General features: G+C 43.9%; 1 protein-coding gene across 15 annotated transcripts in view; it reads right to left on the bottom strand.

Annotated features, from left to right (window-relative positions):
* SUPT20H (SPT20 homolog, SAGA complex component) overlaps positions 1 to 16,829 on the bottom strand; it is a 58,831-nt gene extending 42,002 nt beyond the window's left edge. For 10 of the 15 annotated variants that reach the window (XM_090027185.1, XM_090027218.1, XM_090027228.1 and 7 more), the window contains exons 1-5: positions 16,717 to 16,829; positions 15,097 to 15,156; positions 8,564 to 8,599; positions 7,414 to 7,472; positions 7,246 to 7,312 (exon numbers count right to left, since the gene is read on the bottom strand). In XM_090027185.1, the coding sequence (XP_089883311.1) occupies positions 7,246 to 7,312; positions 7,414 to 7,472; positions 8,564 to 8,599; positions 15,097 to 15,099 (165 nt within the window). In that variant the 5' untranslated portion in view covers positions 15,100 to 15,156; positions 16,717 to 16,829. Of the gene's footprint in view, positions 1 to 7,245; positions 7,313 to 7,413; positions 7,473 to 8,563; positions 8,600 to 14,698; positions 14,821 to 15,096; positions 15,157 to 16,420 lie in introns of all 15 variants that reach the window. The other 5 variants (XM_090027254.1, XM_090027245.1, XM_090027262.1 and 2 more) reach the window with 5 other exon arrangements.
* Between the last annotated feature and the right edge of the window lie 2,352 nt (positions 16,830 to 19,181).

The following is a 19,181-nucleotide window of genomic DNA, read 5'->3' as shown; positions in this document are numbered from 1 at the left end:
AAAAGCACCATGGAATTGAACCAACTGTTCAAATACTTCCATCCCATGCACTGAGCAAGGCAGTTGTCAAAGACCACACCTATACATAAAGGAACCAATTTAAGTTTCAAAAGTAACCTAGTTCTGGAATTTCCTAACTTCCTAGTATTTAACTTTGCAACCTTAATATTCTTTAAATGTGTTTGTAGTACAAAAGAGCACACATGGGGACAGTAAAGCAGCAGAGAAAGAGGTAATTGGAAAAATTATCTGGAGGATAATTCAGGAGGCACAAGGGAAGGTTAGTGCCTCCTAGACATGTCTAATTGGCAATGCCTAATGGATTTTAAAAAGAGGAATTAGGTTTTAAAATGAAGTTTGTTTGTCCAGACCAGAGTATTGATTTCTCCAACAGGCTACATGCAAGGTAAAAAAAAAAAATTCAAAATAGAAAGATAAACAGTTTATTCCAGATTGGGGGGGGGGCAGGGGCAGGGACTAAGACCCACTAATAATTTGACTTACTTTAGGACTGCAACTGTCTCATAATCAAACACAGGGTCCCACAACTCCTGTTGTTGAGCATCCAACCCTTCAGAACTATATGCAAAAAGATTCTGCCACCAGAGGTACTTAAGACATGCGGCCTCAAGACTTTACCACTTGAATGGCAACACTGACAGATCCATATGCCTCAGGAGCTTTTAGCTCCATGCAAGACTACTGCAGTGTTGCCAGATGACTAACCTGAAGTCCAATTCATTTTCTTATGACACTACTCAGTTCTGCCAAAACATTAAGATCATGTTACTAACTTGGCTTATCTTTCTTTGATATCTGCACCCCCCACACAGGTGAAGTGGCAAGAGTTGAAAAGTAAGGATGGTTTCGGTGAGCAGAAGCATGTCCTAACAGTCTGACTCAAGGTAAGTGACCTCCCCACATCAAGGATACCCATTAAGTAAAAAGAATGATAGGCTATTTAGAGATACCTAGCGTTTTATTTTAGCAAATTAGGGAACTAAACATGATTGCTGCTACAAGCACAAACTCTTCCAGGGTTTTAGAAAATGTATATTTTAGTCAATCAATGTTAAGTTGGTTCTTAGTCTTACATATCAGGATGTTGTAAGTTTATTCCAGGTTTCACTTTAATCTCATCACAAATTGTGGTAGTACAACTGTGTAAAATTTATTTTTATGTTCAGCTTTCATTACATAGTTGAGCCCTCAATGCCAAGTCAGTTTATTGAACATTACCCTTCTCAAAATATCCTTCCTAACCCTCTCCCTGCTATAAAACACTCAATGATCTCCTCCTCCTCCACACATCACACACACAAAATTAAGAAGCAGAGGGATGCTTCTGTTCCCTGCTGTCTATCCAATCCCTTCCACTATCAGAAAATCACAGAATAGTAGAAATGGAAGGGGCCTCAGGAGTGATACAGTCCAGCCGCCTGCAGGATCACCCCTGACTAAACCATCCTAAAGCCAAGCCAACAGGTTCTTAAAAATGTCTAAGGATGGAGGTTCCACAAGCAAGTTCTTCTTAATATTCAACCTAAATTTCCCATGCTGCAGTTAAGACCACTTTTTTTTGTCCTGTCCCCTACAGCCACAGAGAAGAATCTATTTTCATCAGACAAAGACCTACATTTCACGTACTTGAAGACTTATCAAATCCCCCATAGTTTTCTCTTCTCTTCTCCAAATTCAAGTAACTCTAGTTCTTTCAGCTTGTCCTCCTAAGCCACATTTCTCAGACTCTCCACTAAACTCTTAGTTGTCCCTATCTTTGTTGAAATGCAGGACCCAAAACTGGACACAGTACTCCAGTTGAGGCCTTATCAATGCCAAATATAGCAGGAGAACCACTTCCCTTGACTTGCAAGTGATGCTTCTATTAATACAGGCCATTATGCTGTTGTCCCTTTTTGCAGTATTCAGCTTATGATCCATTATAACTCCTAGGACCTTTTCTGCAGTACTGTAGCCTAATTAATCCTCCCCCAGTCCGTATTTACATATGCAATTATGCCATCATTAAGTGCACAACTTTGAACCTGTCTTTGTTGAATTCCTTTCAATTGATTTTGGGCCATTTCTCTAGTTTATCAAGGTCATTCTGAATCCTAACCCTACCCTTCAGAATGTCTGCAACTCCACCCAACTTGGATCATCTGCAAATATCTTAAGTGAGCACTTAATCCCATCCTTCAAATTGATTATGAAAACATTAAACAATACTGGGACCAGGAAGCACCCCTGAGGAACCCCTCAATACTTTCTCCCAAGTAGACATTGAGCCACTGATGGCTACTTACTGAGCTTTGTGATCCAACCACTTCTGTATCCACCTTACAGTACTTTGACCTAGTCTTTATTTCCTCAGCTTATGAAACAATGTCATGGGAAACAATGAAAAACAATTTGCCCAAGTCAAGGTAAGTCACATCTACTGCTCTTTCACTTTCTACTGAACCTACCACCTTGTCACAGAAGGAAATCAAGCTGGTTAGGCATAGAATCATAGAAAGTTAGGGTGGGAAAAGACGTCAAAAGGTCATCCAGTCTAATCCCCTACTCAAAGCAGGACCATCCCCAACTAGATCATGCCAGCCAAAACTCTGGCTAGCTGGGACCTGAAAGCCTCCAAGGATGGGTAATCTGTTCCAATGTTTTACTACCCTCCTAGTGACAAACTTCTTCCTAATATCTAACCTAAACTTCCGTTGCTGCAACTTGAGACCATTGCTCCTTGTTCTGTCATCTGCCACAACTGCAAACAGTCTAGTTCCATCCTCTTTTAAACCGCACTTCAGGTAGTTGAAGGCTGCTACTAAGTCCCCTCTCAGGCTTCTCTTCTCTAAACTAAATAAGCCCAGTTCCCTTAGTCTTTCCTCAGAAGTCATGTCCCCCAGCCCCTTTACAATTTTTGTCACCCTCTGCCAGACTCTCTCTAATTTGTCCATATCCTTTCTGTAGTGAGGGGCCCAAAACTGAACACAGTACTCCAAATGTAGCCTCACCAGTGCTGAATAGAGGGGAAGAATCACTTCTTGTGACCTACTGGCAACATACCTACCAAGGCAGCCCAGTATGCCATTAGCCTTCTTTGCAATAAGGACGCACTGTTGGCTCTTATTCAGCTTATTGTTCACTATAACCGCCAGGCCCTTTTCTGCAGAGCAGCTGCCCAGCCAGCGAGCGCCCAGCCTGTACCAAGGCATGGGATTGTTCTGTCCTCAGGATTTTGCTCTTGTCTTTGTTGAACCTCAAGAGACCCCTTTTGGCCCAATCCTCTAATTTGTCTAGGTCACTTTGGATCCTAGCACTACCCTCCAGTGTTCCTACTACTCCCCCCAGCTTGGTGTCATTTGCAAATTTGCAGAGGGTACACTCTATGCCATCTTCCAGGTTCTTGATGAAGACACTGAACAAAACCAGCTCCAGGACCAACCCCTTGGGGCACTCCATTTGATACCGGCTGCCAACCAGATGCATCAAGCCACTGATTACTACTCTGAGCCTGATGCTCCAGCCAGTTTTCTATTCACCTTACAGTCCATTCATCCAGCCCATACTTCCTCAACTTCCCTGCGATAATGTTGTAGGAGACCATATCAAAAACCTTACTGAAATCAAGGTACACCACATCCACCAGTATCCCCACATCCACAGAGCCAGTCATTTCATGATAGAAGGGAAGGGAAGGCAAACAGGTTGGTCAGGCATGACTTGCTCCTGGTGAATATATGCTGACTATTCCTAATCACCTTTTCTTCCTCCAAGTGTTTAGAAGATCTGCCCCATGATTTTTCCAGGGACTGTATTCTCCTTTTTCCCCCTTTCTCAACTTTCAGCACTATGTTTGCCTTTTTCCAATCATCTGGGACCTCTCCTGATTGCCATGAATTTTCAAAGATGATGGGCAATGGCTCTGCAATCACAGCACCCTTGGGTGCATTCCATCGGGCTCCATGGACTTATACATGCCCAGCTTTTCTAAGTAGTCCCTAACCTGTTCTTTCACCACTGAGGTCTGCTCACCATCTCCCCATACTGTGCTGCCTGGTGCAGTAGCCTGGGAGCTGAACTTGCCTTTGAAGACTGAGGCAAAAAAGGCATTGAGTATTTCAGCATCCCCGTCACAAGGTTGCCTCCCACATTCAGCAAGGGACCCACACTTTCCCTGATCCTCCTCTTGCTGCCAACATACTTGTGAAAGGTAACAAGAAAGGTTTCTACATCCCTTACTAGCTGCAACTCCAATTGCATGTTTTTGATAAACTGAGGCTAACTGTTCCTGATCATTTTGTTCTCCTCAGCATATTTAGAAAGATGACCAGCTCTATAAATCTTTCTTGTATTGGAGCCAGACTGACTAGTCTATAATTCATAGTTCCTCCTTTTTCCATGTCTTAAAGATGAGCATTATATTTGCCTGTTTTCCAGTCATCTGGGACCTCACCTAAACTCCACGAGTTCTCAAAGATGACAGTCCATGGATTTAAAACTGCTTCAGCCAAATTATCCATTACCCAGAAGGCATCCTGTTTGGCTCTGTCAACTTGAAAACCTCCAGCCTCTCCAAGTAAACCCTAACCTGTTCTTTCATTACTAAGCTATTTATCTCTTTCCCCATCCTGGATGTCTACTGCATTCATTTTCTGGTAGCCAATTTATTAATGAAGACTAAAGTAAAATACGCATAAATTACTTCAGTCTTCTCCATTACTAGATTGTCTTCTGGATTCAGTAAGGGACCTGCACATTCCTTAGCCTTTCTTTTACTTCGGACTGATTTATAGAATCCTTGCTAGTTACATTGCAAACCAACCTGATTGTCTTCCTGCGTGCCTGTGTGATAGTCTTGTACTCTTCCCTAGTAATATGGCTAAATTTCCATTTTTTGATGGGAGAGGCTGAAGTAACACAATTAAGAACTATGACTGAAACCTTCACACATACATCTGTGATGCAAAGACAGTATCAACTACAACAAAGTGCTTGAAAAACAGCACAAAGCAGAACAACCACCACCAAAAGCACAAAACAGGTACTCTGTGATCACAAAATCCCAGCCCTGTAGTTCTTCCTTCACCGCATTCTGCCTACCCCATGGGTGCAGTAATACAGTTCCCTTATGCATTTTCCGGCAAAACTACAGGGCTTGTGATTTAGTGGATTGACTCACTGGTTATAAATTGATTTTTATCGTCTACACTATGTTAAAATAAAAAGGCCTGAATGAGAATCTTTGTTTGGTTTAGAAAAGTTCTTCACATAGCCAGGGTTCAAATTACACTCAGACTATTGGGGAGGGGGGATTTGCAGTGGTAGCAACTGGAAGCCAGAAGAACCCATCGCAGCTGCCACCTGAGCTGCTTAGAAAGGAGTGGAACGAGGCAGGCCGGGAACCCTCATCCCTAGATTTCAAACCCTGCACGTAGCACCATCTAACAACAGTGCATTGTGCTAATTATTTTAGGAATAAAAATGATAATTTAATACAGAACAGGGTCAAAGATGGATAAGTCTATTTCTTTACTGACAGCAGAGCAAAGCTGGTCAGTTTCAAGGCTGCCAATATCTCAGCACTGACAATGATGTGAACCTGCTAAGCACCAACTGTTTACATTAAATTCAGGTAAACGCATAACCTTTTAAAGCCCTAAGGTTACACCATTAAACAGAGTATGACGTACTTTACTGCACAGCAGAGTGGTTCATTTACTATTAAAAACTGGTGCACAACAACAGCACAACTGTTTTCCTGTTGGAACTCTACTTTGTCTTCTTAAAAAATAAATTAGGTAACTAATTAGTCACTGGCCTAGTCTCATTAATTTCTATTTCATGTTGAACTGCACAATGTTTGTGGGTTATAAACTTACCCTGTGTAAGTCTTTTTTTCAGTGCTATTGACTCCCTTAGAACTAACAGAATCTTAACTAGGAGGTGCACTGATATATCAGTCCCATATTGGATCGGCACCAATATAGGGAAAATTGACAGCACTGGAAATTGGCTTTTTTTTTTTGCCTGATATGGCCGATAATATGGCTGATAAATGCCCCGTGCATGTGCACAGCCGCAGTATGCACATGCTAAGGAATGCAGCCTGACAGTTTGGAGAGCAGCATCTGGCTGGTAAGTCTGGTGTGGGGGGGAAAGAGTGGCAAATTGAGGCCGCTGCAGTGAGGGAGGGAGTGGGGCAGGGACAGATGCTGCATGGTCAGGGCAGGGTGCACGAAGGAGCCGTAACCAGCTTATTTCAGGGGGCAGCTCTCGCCCCTGCGTGCACCCCAGGAGGGCATGGAGCAGAGGAGGGGGTCCCTGGATCTCTGTGCAGGTGGGCCAGGCTGCGGCAAATTTCAGTGCGACTGCAGCCCCACCCTCCTTGTAGCCCTCTCCTAATACCACCACCCGCCCTGAGCTCAGCCAGGCCCAGTCCCCCCCACCAGGAACAGCCTGGTGCTGTCTCGTCCCCAGCCCACAGCGGCAACCTGCCCTCACCCCACATGCAGATCTGGGGGCACATGCCCCTCCCCATCCCCTCCCAGGGTGCATGCAGGGTGTAAGACCCCCCCCCCCTTCCCCCTGCACGACCCAGACGAGCTACTCAGGGCTCTGTCCCATGCGCCACCCCGCCCTGGCTGTACCACCTGCCCCTGCCCCACTCCCTTCCTCATCACAGGGCCTTGATTTGCCATCCAAACACCCCTTCCCCCCTTTATCCACACCAGACTTATCAGCCCGACGCTGGTCTCTAAGCAGCCTGGCTGCATATCAGAATCAGACTGGTATTGGCCGATATGGCACCTTAAAAAATTATCCATTGGTATCAGCCCAAAAAATTTCTGTCAGTGCACCCCTAGATTTAACTACTGTTCTCAGTAGTGGCAGATGACAGAACAAGGAGCAACTGTCTCAAGTTGCATCAAAGGAAGTTTAGGTGTGATATTCGAAAGAATTCTCTCATGCAGAGGGTAGTAAAATATTGGAATAGGTTACCCAGAGATGTGGTGCAATCTCCATCACTAGAGGTTTTCAAGACCCAGCTAGACAAAGCTTTGGCTGGAATGATACAGTTGGAGATGGTCCTGCTTTGAGTAGGGAGTTGGACTAGATGACCTCCCGAGCTCCCTTCCAACCCTAATTTTCTATGATTTGCTGCCTGCCCCTTGCTTCAAAACAATTTGCTAAGCTTACCCATTTGTAAATCTCTGAATGGAAGCTTAACAAATAAATTCCACTTACCTTTATCTCAGGCTCTTTTTCACATTCTTCTATATACAAATCATACAGCTTTTGAAACACAGATTTTCTGAAATTAAGATATTAACATAAAAGGCAGGTTAAATAAATGTTAAATAGATTTATGTTAAAGAAAGAAAAAAAAAAAGATATATATTGAAAAATTACTACCTTCCACTGGATAAATATTTTCGTTTGGGAGGTCTCTGACGGGCACTTTCAATGATATACTGTACGAGAAAAACAAGAGGTTTTTTTACAGTGACTTGTACACTGAAGAGCCTTTCTATCACTAAAACTAACTTAGAATATTACAGGAGTTGTTTTATACCACACAGCTAACAAGAGGCTCAAAATATAGTTTTTCAAATGAACAAAATGTTCTCGTTACAAAACAGTCTATGCAGGAGGTATTTACTTAGACACGTTACTCCCTCTATTAGTTACAAATTAAGAAGTAGCTTTCATTCCAACTGAAATGAAGTGCTACGGTTCATAATCACTTTCATGACTTGGACATGATTTCTGAATTTCTGAACCAACAACATACATCTACGGTACTATGACTTCAAGTGAAATTTAAAAACTTTCTTTTAATCACTCATAACGCAATTGCAACTTTTACAACTTAGTACCTCGGAGCACAACCATCTTTATTTACTTAAAAAAAAAGGTGGGTGGAGGACTTCTGTTTTTGCTTCACCCATATGAAGCTAATAATAAAGCAAAAAGTAAGTGCAAACATACAGCAGCTTTAATTAATAGAAGTGACTGATTAAATGCTGCCCTTGATTTGTAGGAGTTTCTTTAGGTAAAAAATAAAATCCAACATCTAGTGCCCTGGAAACTAAATATCAATCAACACGTAATTTTAATGGAGACAGGATCCCTTCCATTCCCACCCCCTATTTCTTGGTATATTCAAGCTCAACACTAATTTTATGCAGTAGTGAAAATATGAACTGCTTGCTTTGTTGGTTTTCATCTGGTATAATCTCAATAGCTACTCAAAGTTTTGTTACACATTCCTGTAGACTCTTAAGATTTGCAGCCATGTAAAGGTCCATTAGTTCAAGGCATATAATTTTGCTTTAATAAAAAAGGAACTAAAGCCTGACCTGGTTTCATCATGGGGAAAAATGGAAAAGTTAGTTTTGTGCCTGATTTTAAAACTGTAGTGGCAATTTTGCAACTCTAATGTCAGGTTTTATTTATAAAAGTGTATTTGTATACAAATAAATGCACAAAATGCTGTAAACAGACATTTCTTAAGGAATAACATGTTGTTTTCATGGTAACAGACAATTTAGCTGCTCCTTACCTCTGCACGGTCCAATGCCAGTTCTAAAGCTTGTTGCTGTAAGAATTAAAATAACTTCCTTAAAGCATGTTAAATGACAAAGTTACCATTCAGAACTTTCACACAGATTCAGAACCTCATTTGACTTAATTAATAATAATCAATTCCACTATGGAACATTTCTACAGTAGTTTAGATTTAACTGATTTATGCAGTCCATTGGTAAAAGTATATAAATAGAGTATGCAGAAGTTTTAATTCAAACCAACTAAATGTACCAAGTAGAAAAGAATATTCCTTGCTTTCAAGCTGGCTGCTGATACTTAGAACATCTCCTACAGCAGTGCACACTACATGTTTCTATCTACTGTATCACAGATGAGCAGTAACAAGGAGAGAGTGGGGCTGTTTAATTGCAACAAGAGGTGAAGTAGAAAGCCCTGTAAGGAAGAAAGCGATCAAAACAAAAGCCACTGCTATTGAAGAGAGGCTATTAAATAGATTATCATGCCAAGATATAAAGACCACAAGAAGAACACGAGCCTTCAATGCGATGCTGCGGCTAGTAAAGTGAGCAAAATGCTGGCTTGCATCCATAGATGTTTCTCAAGCAAATCCCAGGATGTCATTCTCCTCTTGTACTTGGCCTTGGTGAGGCCGCAGCTGGAGTACTGCATCCAGTTTTGGGCTCCACAATTCAAAAAGGATTTGGAGAAGCTTGAGAGAGTCCAGAGAAGAGCTATGCGCATGATCAGAGGTCATCGTAAGGTCTGTTTTCCTGACAGGCTGAGAGCTATGGGGCTATTTAGCCTAGAAAAGAGCAGCCTCAGGGGTGATCTGATGGCCACCTATAAGTTTATCAGGGGTGACCACCAGGATCTGGGGGAACGTTTGTTTATCAGAGTGCCCCAAGGGATGACAAGGTTGAATAGTTATAAACTCCTGCAAGACCGAGTCAGGCTGCACAAAAGGAAGAACTTCTTTACTGTCCGAGCCCCCATCGTCTGGAATAGCCTGCCATCAGAGGTGGTTCAAGCACCTACATTGAACACCTTCAAAAGCAAATTGGACGCTTATCTTACTGGGATCTTATGACCCCAGCTGACTTCTTGCCCCTGGGGCAGAGGGATAAACTGGATGATCTTCCGAGGTCCCTTCGAGCCCTAATGTCTATGAAATCTATGATGACAACCTCAACTTTCCCCACATGTTATTCTTCTCTGTTTGATGTGGAGCCACGTAGGGGCTTCAAATCACTCTTCCTTTCTCAGACAAAAGCAACCTGGAGGCCAAGAACTGAGGTCAGGCAAAATTCAGCCCACCATTCAAGATTCCCAAACTGGGCTGAGATGTATGTCAAATCCATGACCCTATACTGAACTCCAAAAACCTGCAACTTGTTTACAGTATCCCACAGCCCTGAAGCTCTGGAAAACAAGCAGGAAGAATTGGAAGTCCTTGCACACTCACAGAACTATGATATGATTGGAATAACAGAGACTTAGTGGGATAACTTGCATGACTAGAGCACTGTCATGGATGCATATAAACTGTTCAGGAAGGAGAGGCAAGGGAGAAAAGGAAGAGTTGCACTTTATGTAAAAAAGCCCTATGACTGCTCAGAGCTCCAGTATGAAACTGGAGATAGGCCTGTTGAGAGTCTCTGGGTTAGGGTCAGAGCAGAGATCAAAGGTGATGTTGTGGTGGGGGTCTGCCATGGACCATCAGATCAAGAGGAAGTGGATGAGGCTTTCTTCAAACACCTGGTGGAAGTTTCACAGGTCCTGGTTCTCACTGGGAACTTCAATCACCCTGACATCTGCTGGGAGGACAATACAGCAGTGCACAGGCAATCCAGGAAGTTTCTGGAGAGTGCTGGGGACAGCTTCATGGTGGAAGTGATGGAGTGGCCAACTAGGGGCCATGCTCTTCTTGATCTGCTGCTTGCAAACAGGGAAGAAGTGGTGGGGAATATAGTAATGGATGGCAACATGAGCAGCAGTGACCACGAGGTGACTGAATTCAGCATCTTGATGAAAGGAAGGAAAGAAAGAATAAGAAAAGCAGACTTTGATTGGTTTCCCAGGCAGTCCTTCCCTGAGTGAGTCTGAGGGGGAGAGTCGTCCAGGAGAGCTGGCTGTACTTTAAAGAAGCCCTACTGAGAGCACATGAACAAACCATAGCAAGTATGACAGAAGACCAGCTTGGCATAGCAGGAAACTCTTCAGTAAGCTTAATCACAAAAAAGGCATCTTAGAAGAAATGGAAACTTAAACAAACAACTAGTTAGGAGTACAAGAGTATTGTTTGGGCATGCAGGGATGAAGTCAGGAAGGCCAAAGTGCAATTGGAGTTGCAGTTAGCAAGGGATGTGAAGGGTAACAAGAAGGGTTTCTACAAGTATGTCAGTAACAAAAGGAAGATCAGGGACTGTATGGATCCCTTACTGAATGGGGGAGGCAATCTAGTGACAGAGGATGCAGAAAAGGCTGAAGTGCTCAACACCTTTTTCACCTCAGTCTTCACAGACAAGGCTAGTTCCCAGACTACTGCACCTGGCAGCAACGTTTGGGGAGAAGGTGAGCAGCCAACAGTGGAAAAAGAACAGGCTAGGGATTATTTAAAAAGGCTGGACATATAGAAATCCATGGGGCTGGATGAGATGAACCTGAAAATGCTAAGAGAGTTGGTCAATGTGGTTGAAGAGCCACTGGCCATTATCTCTGAAAACTCAGCAATCACGAGAGGTCCCAAACAACTGAAAAAGGGCAAACATAGTGCCCATGTTTAAGACAGTGAAAAATGGGGATCCAGGGAATTACAGACCACTCAGCTTCACCTCAGCTGCTGAGGAAGTCATGGAGCAGGTCCTCAAGGAATGAATTTCTAAGCACTTGGAGGAGAAGAAGGTGATCAGGAACAGTCAACATAAATTCACCAAGGGCAAGGCAAGTCTGACCACCCTGATTGACTTCTATGATAAAATACCGGCTCTATGGATGACGGAAGAGCAGCAGATGTGATATACCTGGAGTTTAGCAAGGCTTTTGATATAGTGTCCCATCACGTTCTTGCAGGCAAGCTAAGAAAGTATGGGTTGGATGAACAAACTGTAAGGTGAATGGAAAACTGGCTGGTTCAGAAGGTAGTAGTCAATGACTTGATGTCTAGTTAACAGCTGGTATCAAACGGAGTGCCCCAGAGTTCAGCTCTGGGGCCAGCTTTGTTCAATATCTTCACCAATGACCTGGAAAATGGCATAAAGTGTACCCTCACCAAGTTTGCAGATTCACAGATGACACCAAGCTGGGGGGAATAGTAGATACACTGGAGGGTAGGGTTAGGATTCAGAGAGACCTAGACAAATTGGAGGACTGGACCAAAAGAAATCTCATGACGTTCAATAAGGACAACTGTAAAGTCCTGCACTTATGATGCAACAGTCCCATGCAGCAGTACAGGCTGGGGGCTGACCGGCTAGGCAACAGCCCTGCAGAAAAGGACCTGGGGGTTACAGTGGATAATAAGGTGAATAAGAGCCATCAATGTGCCCTTGTTGCCAAGAACGTTAATGACATACTGGGCTGTATTGGTAGGAGTGTTGCCAGTAGATCAAGGGAAGTAATGATTCCCCTTTATTCACCACTGGTGCGGCCACATCTGGAGTACTGTGTCCCACTTTGGGCCTCTCACTACAGAAAGGACGTGGACAAACTGAGAGCAGAGAGCAATGAAAATGGTTAGGGGGCTGGAGCGAATGACTTATAAGCAGGGATCCTGGTTTTCTCCGATTTAAAAAAAATCCCATTTTCAGTTTTAAAAAAGGAACCTCAGGTTCAGGGGGGTACTCGTGAGCCGGACGACCCACTCCTGGCAGTGGGTCAGCATAGATTCATAGACTGTAGAATCGGAAGGGACCACGAAGGATCATCGTATCTGACCCCCTGCCCCAGGCAGGAAAGAGGACTGAGGACAGACTGAGGCACCAGCCAGGTGCCTATCTAGCCTCCTCTTAAAGACCTCCAAGTTGGGTGATAGTTATTACCTCTCTTGGCAGCCCGTTCCAGATTCTGTCCACCCTTACTGTGAAAAATTTCTTCCTAATGTCTAACCTAAATCTACTCTCCACTAGTTTGTACCCATTACTGCCAGTTACTCCTAAAGGTGCCCTGGTAAACAGCGCATCTCCAATTCTCTGTTGTCCTCCCTTGGTAAACTTATAGGCAGCTACAAGGTCTCCCCGCAGATGTCTCTTGTGAAGCCTGAAGAGATCCAGATCCCTCAACCTCCCCTTGTAGGGTCCTTCACGGAGGCCACTAATCAAATGAGTGGCCCTCCTCTGAACCCTCTCCAGATTCTCCACATCCCTCTTGAAGTGTGGCGCCCAAAACTGGACACAGTACTCCAACTTTGGCCTGACCAATGCCTCACAGAGGAGAAACATCACCTCCCTCGATATGTTGGTCATGCATCTGTTAATGCACGATAAGGTGCGATTGGCTTTGTTGATGACTTCGTTACACTGCCAGCTCATGTTCATCTTGGAGTCAACTATGACTCCAAGATCCTTTTCAGCTTGATGTGGCTGCCAGAATCACTGTACTGGCATCCAGGGGGTGAATGCTGCTGCCATTCTTCCCCACCATTTTCCCTACCATTTATTTTAGTCAACAGTAAATGAAGTCCTCAAATTCAACAGGGGACCAAGCAGCAACAGCATTCATCCTCTGGGTTCTGAAAGCCATCTCACCGCAACAACTTTGGCAGCCATGCCAACAATCCCTGTGGGCTGAAAGCAACCACTCACAGGCTGCCAGCTGGAGAGCCCTGCCTTTAAGGATCTATTTTCACTTCAGTGCACCTAATATTTCTGTCAATGCTATTCCAGAACAAGGAGAGAAGACACTCAACAGCTATACTATAAAAGTGATCAACCTTTTGGAAATAGGAAGTTTGATAAGAGGAAGAGTATTTTTTTGCCACGCAAGAGACTCAAGCATGAAGAATGAAGTCCTAGGCTGCCAAGCACTGGGGTTCCACAGAAGCAGAAGACCAAGGGCCACAACTCCCACTAAAATTAATGAAAAGGACTTTCTTCCTCTGTCAATAATCATAAAAGTTCCAAGCAGACTCCTATTGTCTCTTGATAAATCTCGTCTCTAAAGCTGCAGTTTCCTCATTATCAACATCTCTACATGTTACAGTAATTCACAATTAACTGGTTAACTGCACAACTACCTGGAGACCAACTACACCTTATGGCAGGATAGAGGAAGAGAAACTGATAATGGCATGAGAGTTATACAATACATAGAAGATGAGAAAAGTTACTTCCTCCTGTCCTTAGTCTTTCACCTAAAGTAACACTTGTAATTACTTGCAATAATAAGTGTTAAAGCTTTTAGATAAGAAATTGACTTTCAAGTCAATGCTGTGCCATTAGCTTGCAGAACCCACTGGTATGAAAAATAAGTTTTTTTAAACTGAGGCAGACTTTAACAGAATTCAACAGAGCTGGCATGACTAATCATAAGAATTTATATATTTGAAATAAGAACACAAGTAATATGAACCCATGTGCTTTTAGATGTCGCCCACTGTAACAGGGCCCTCTTCAGTCCTCACTTTAAAGAAGAAATGGAAGGTCTCTTTAGAGGGATAAAACAGACTGGGAGGCCTTTCCCTTAAAGGATAAAAATAAAAGGCTGTAAAGGAAAAGCAGTGTAAAAGGAAACAGTGCTGCAGTGGTACAGAATAGTAGCCCTGTAACAGAAAACCAGGCCGAAGTAGCTGACACAGTGAGTAGGCTTGGGGAAAGGGTGGAAAAAGAGAGATACGTGAACTACGTCCAAGCATGCCAGAAGGAAGGCTGGGACTAGTTCAAGTTTATCTGAAGGATTAAAGGAGAAACTAGTGCTCGGAATGAGTTTTGTCAGACCAGGTAGCAAACCTTAAAGGACACTGCAAAAGGGGAGAACTAGTTGTAGGGGACTGCAGGCTAAGACACCCCAAAGAATTTTGGTTGTGAGAGGTGCAGTGCCCTGGTAAACAAGGCTCTCTACCCCAGGAACCTGCTCAGTGATTTCATGTGAATGGTGGGTACGTCACATAAGAAAACTGGGAGAGAGGGGAAGACATGATTTGCATGCACCCTACTTGAAAAAGGGGGCAGCAGTGGGCAGTCACAGCCACTCATCAAGAAGAACCCTCTGGACATGTAAGGGCTCCATTGGATGTGTAGAATTTATTCATTCCTCTGAGTCACCTTCTACTTGCCACTGTCAAAGATAGAATACAGACGAGTTTGTGCTCTTCTTGTGTTCTGTTCATACTAAGTTGTGAATAGCAATTCTAGGACAAATTCCAAAAGTATCTGCCCACCTCCCTCCCATCCCCTACATGGAAGACGACAACAACAACAACAACAACAACAACAAGTGCTTTAAAAAGCTGAACTTCTGAAGATGTCAGAAACAAAGAATGTTTTTGTTTTTGTCTCCCATACATCAAACAGTCTACAGGCAAAACAATACATGACTTGAACTGTCTCTTACCATTGTAGTGAAGCCAGATGTCCAAGTGGTAGATTAAATATTCAGGAACCTTGGGGCTGTCTGCAAAAAAGTCATATTTGAATGGTCACAACTGAGGTACTGAAAGGCAGAGGGAATGGGGGGAGGGGAAGTCAATCCAAAAAAAGAGAATTAAACAAGTATTATATCTATGAAAACAGGAGGCTTTAAGGCCAATTACATGACATCTTTTTATTTGTATGGGCATTTTTTTAATCCACAAGAGATGTGTGTGGGTCACCAGTCTCGTGAGTGGCACATTGCCTTTGCTGCCTCCTTGGATTCATTTGAGGGCCAGTGGGCGCTGTCTGGTGTGCTTTGGTTGGTGTTCCCCCATGGCACTTTTGTTACAAACCTCTGATCTCCACTCCTGTCTGTTTTCGTTATTATTTGTCCAAAGAAATCTGTAACAGATCACTAGTGACCCCTCAATACCAAAGGGGGCTATAGTTTCCGTGGTGGGCCTGGCTCACGATTTCCCCTAATGTGTTAAAAGTCCTGCACATTCATCTCACCACAGACCATAGTCACTTTGCAAATCAAACACAGACATTGACCACGAACACCACCACTCAGTCAAAAATAGAAATAAAGGTGGTTACTGCTATGGAACAAGGTGAAGGAAGTTATCCTAGAGGTGGGCAAAGCTCAGCCTGCAAGCTGGATCAGGCCCATGGTGGGCTCCATTTCCCAGCAGCTCCCACCCACATCACTGCAGCTGGTTTCCAGGGAGACCCAGAAGCAGCAGCACCATGACAGTACAGGTCAAGGTTTCCATGGAGACCGGCCCCAGCAGTATTGGGAGGGCACACGGCAGGGCAGGAAGCTGCTCCAGGGCTAGGATGTTGAGGCAGTGCCGACCCAAGGCACAGATGTGCAGGTAGTGCATCGTGGCTCTGCCCTGACTTTGGACCATACTGTCACCACTGCAGGATCCCAGCCCCAGAGCAAGTCTCCACCCAGCCCTGCCAGCACTGCTGGGGGGTTGGGTTCCACAGAAACCCTGGCCCATCACAGCACTACCACTCCTGGGGTCTCCATGGAAACCATCCCCAGTGAGGCAGGCAGGGATGCTGGGAAACAGTGCAGCTGCTGGTGGAATCTGCCATTTTGCCCACATTAGAGCTCTCCAAAGGCTGGTGAGGATGAGCCCACAACTAAGAGCAACTTATTGAGTAGCCAAACCATTCTGTGCCTCAGAGAGCTGGCTCTGGTTTCAACAATTGCTCAAAGGTTAGCGGTTCTGCAAAGCATCTCCTGGTGCCGCCCCGGGGCACTGAGCCTTGCCCTAGCTCGAGCTACAAACCAGCCAACAATTTCAGGCCCGGTGCCTGGCATCTCCGAAGAGTCCTCCCGTCACCTTCCCCGGGGCGGCACCGCTGCTCCCCGCCTCTCTCACAGCTGCGCCAGCGGAAGACAGCGGCGGGGGCCCACAGCGCAGCTGCTGCGGAGCCGCGGGCCGCGCGATGCGGACGCAGGGCCGGGGGTCGCAGCGAGCGCTTCCCGGCGAAGCCAGCACCGCCGCGCAGGAGGCCGCTGCCCCGGAGCGACGGGCTGGGGGCCGGGAGGGCGCGCAGAGCAGCCTCGGCCGCGCCCCCTTACCTGGCGGGCTCCGGCTGGGCCCTGCCCCCCGCGCCGCTGCCCCCGCGGCCTCGCATCCGCGCTGTCCCGGGCGCCGCGCTCCGCCCACTTCCGCCCCGCCACTTCCGCCCGGAAGGGGCGGGAGGAGTCGCCGTAGATTCGGGGAGGGGAGCCGTTGCTATAGAGACCGAGGCCTCTGAGCCTGGGGAACTGTTGTGGGTGTTATTTCCCCTAAATGATTACTGTTGCCTGAAAGATTCGGTGCTGGTGGCAGAAAGCAAGTCTTGTAGCTGACTGGGATAGTAATACCGGACAAATCTCAGGTTGCATTATAATTCTGCTGATGGTTAATGTACAAAAGTTGTTTTTCAGTTTGGTTACTTAAAAGTATGTTGTGAGTTAGACAAAGATGATCAAAAATATTGCTACACAGTAGACTGATTCAGTATAAGCGTGTTCCTGTGCATATTTTAAAATTCCATGAATTACAGAATTAATATGATAACAGTAATAAGATCAGACTACAAGCCAACCAAATGAATAATACATATAATACATTTACAGTTCAGTAAATATGTACTAGGATTAGATGATAAAGTAATAAAGTATGGCAAGAGTGAAGCAACTCCCTACTGCCTAAATGATTTATTTACTAATCAAGGAAACAGTTTTGGGTAGGAATAGTACTGTTGGAAGCATATGAATTCTGCAAAATATTTTCAATTCATCTTAATAAAATTGTAGTATTGATTAATGGTAGTAGTTTTGTGAGTATCTGGCTAAGGAAATGTGTTATAGTAAACATTAAAAGAATCATTCACTTAATGTGTTAATATTTCCATTTCAGTCTTTGTCTATATGTGTTTTTTCCATTTTCTAGTATTGAAAGTTATGTCAAGCAGCCAGTAGCCTGTGATAATTGCCAAAAGCAATAGCTTAAAGTCCTATCTTGTGAGATCTTGAACACATCTTGCAAACTGCTGATCTTCCTCATTTCTCATTAAAGTAAAATGAAATTGAAGACCTTGCATTAAGTAGGTCTGAAATAATAAGTGTCATAAGGAGCCTATAAACTTTGAAAATGTAAAAATATTTTCTTTAAGACTGCTAAATGGAAATATGCATCTTTTCTTGTAGAGTCACAACTCTCTCTCTTCCTAAAATTTTGTCTTTTATCAGCTAATCAAAATATAGAGGAGGAGGCTGAAAACAGCTAGCTCCAACTTTAACTATAGATTGACCATTCTTTCATAATATGCAGTCAATAGAATTGCAGCAAAAACCCCAGTTTCTCTCTTTTTTTTCTTTTTAAAATGCATTCCCTCCCCTTCTGCGACCATTTCGGACTTTCCCTCTGCTCTCTCTATCCCTTATAAGTGTTTACAAGTACTAGGTAAGCTAAGCTCAGTTCTTATTGATATATAGGATGTTTGAGAGCAGGCCCAAAAGCCCACAAAGAAAAATACCGCTGAGAAGCCACAAACAGGATAATCATGAGCTCTCTGTATGCAGTATGACAATTGGAATGTGAACTGATAAACAGGGATTATACAAACTGAACCTACCTTGAACCCACTAGCATAAGTAACAGTGCTGAAAATAAAGTTGCATGTTTGATGATAAGGAAGATGCTTATATGTAAGAACCGCTCAAAGCCTCTTATTGTGTAGCTGTAGAAATTAACTAACAAGACAATAGATAATAGTGTAGAAGTTAACTACAAAGCAGAGTCAGTGCTTCAAAGACACAGCTGAAACAATCAAGGATGTAGTCCTCCTCCCTATTATTTAGCATATCAAAACAAGCATGTAACCAAAAGCCAGTTTGAACTAATTAGGAGTTTTCTCACACTGACCTGATATCTTGTTTTCTTTCACAGTGAAAAATTCCCTGTGAAATCTTGTATCTTGTCATGTGCACTAGAAGTTTCTAACTAACCATGGAGGTTGAGTCAATTAGGTGTAGAATCAGTGATGCAAAACCGTCTATATAAACTTGCTTACTTGTTATCAAGCGGGGCTGGTTCTTGGAGGAGACGGGCTACTCTTTGTTGTTGTGTGCACGCTTCAATAAAGAGCCTGAGATAAGACCTTGCTGGTGTTGCCTGTCTCTTGCGGTCAGACAACGGACCTGGGAAGTTGGGGTTCGAGTCCCTGACATTATACTCCCACATTGTAATAAGCCCCCTTTTTTTATATTGCAAATAGTGTTCTGTTCTGTTTGTATTGATTTTTAGTGTTGTATATTGTATTATATTGTATTCCTAGCGTTTGTGCACTGATTTTTACTGTTTCATATTAACATTGTATGTGTAACCTGGGCGGTACTCCAAGAGGTCCCCCCTCTCCAATTGAAGGGGTCAGAGCAGGTGCACAAGCACTGTGGGAGGTGTAGGGACTCTCCTGCCTATAGAGCAGAGCCAGACCACCAATGGGGACTTAACCATATACCTTTTAATACTGGGAACATAACAGGCATAAATCAGA

This window comes from Crocodylus siamensis, chromosome 1 (assembly GCF_052110815.1).
Source record: "Crocodylus siamensis isolate JL-2025a chromosome 1, ASM5211081v1, whole genome shotgun sequence".
Taxonomy (NCBI): domain Eukaryota; kingdom Metazoa; phylum Chordata; order Crocodylia; family Crocodylidae; genus Crocodylus; species Crocodylus siamensis.
The sequence above is the reverse complement of the archived record's forward strand: the minus strand, read 5'-3'. Positions and strand labels throughout refer to the sequence as shown.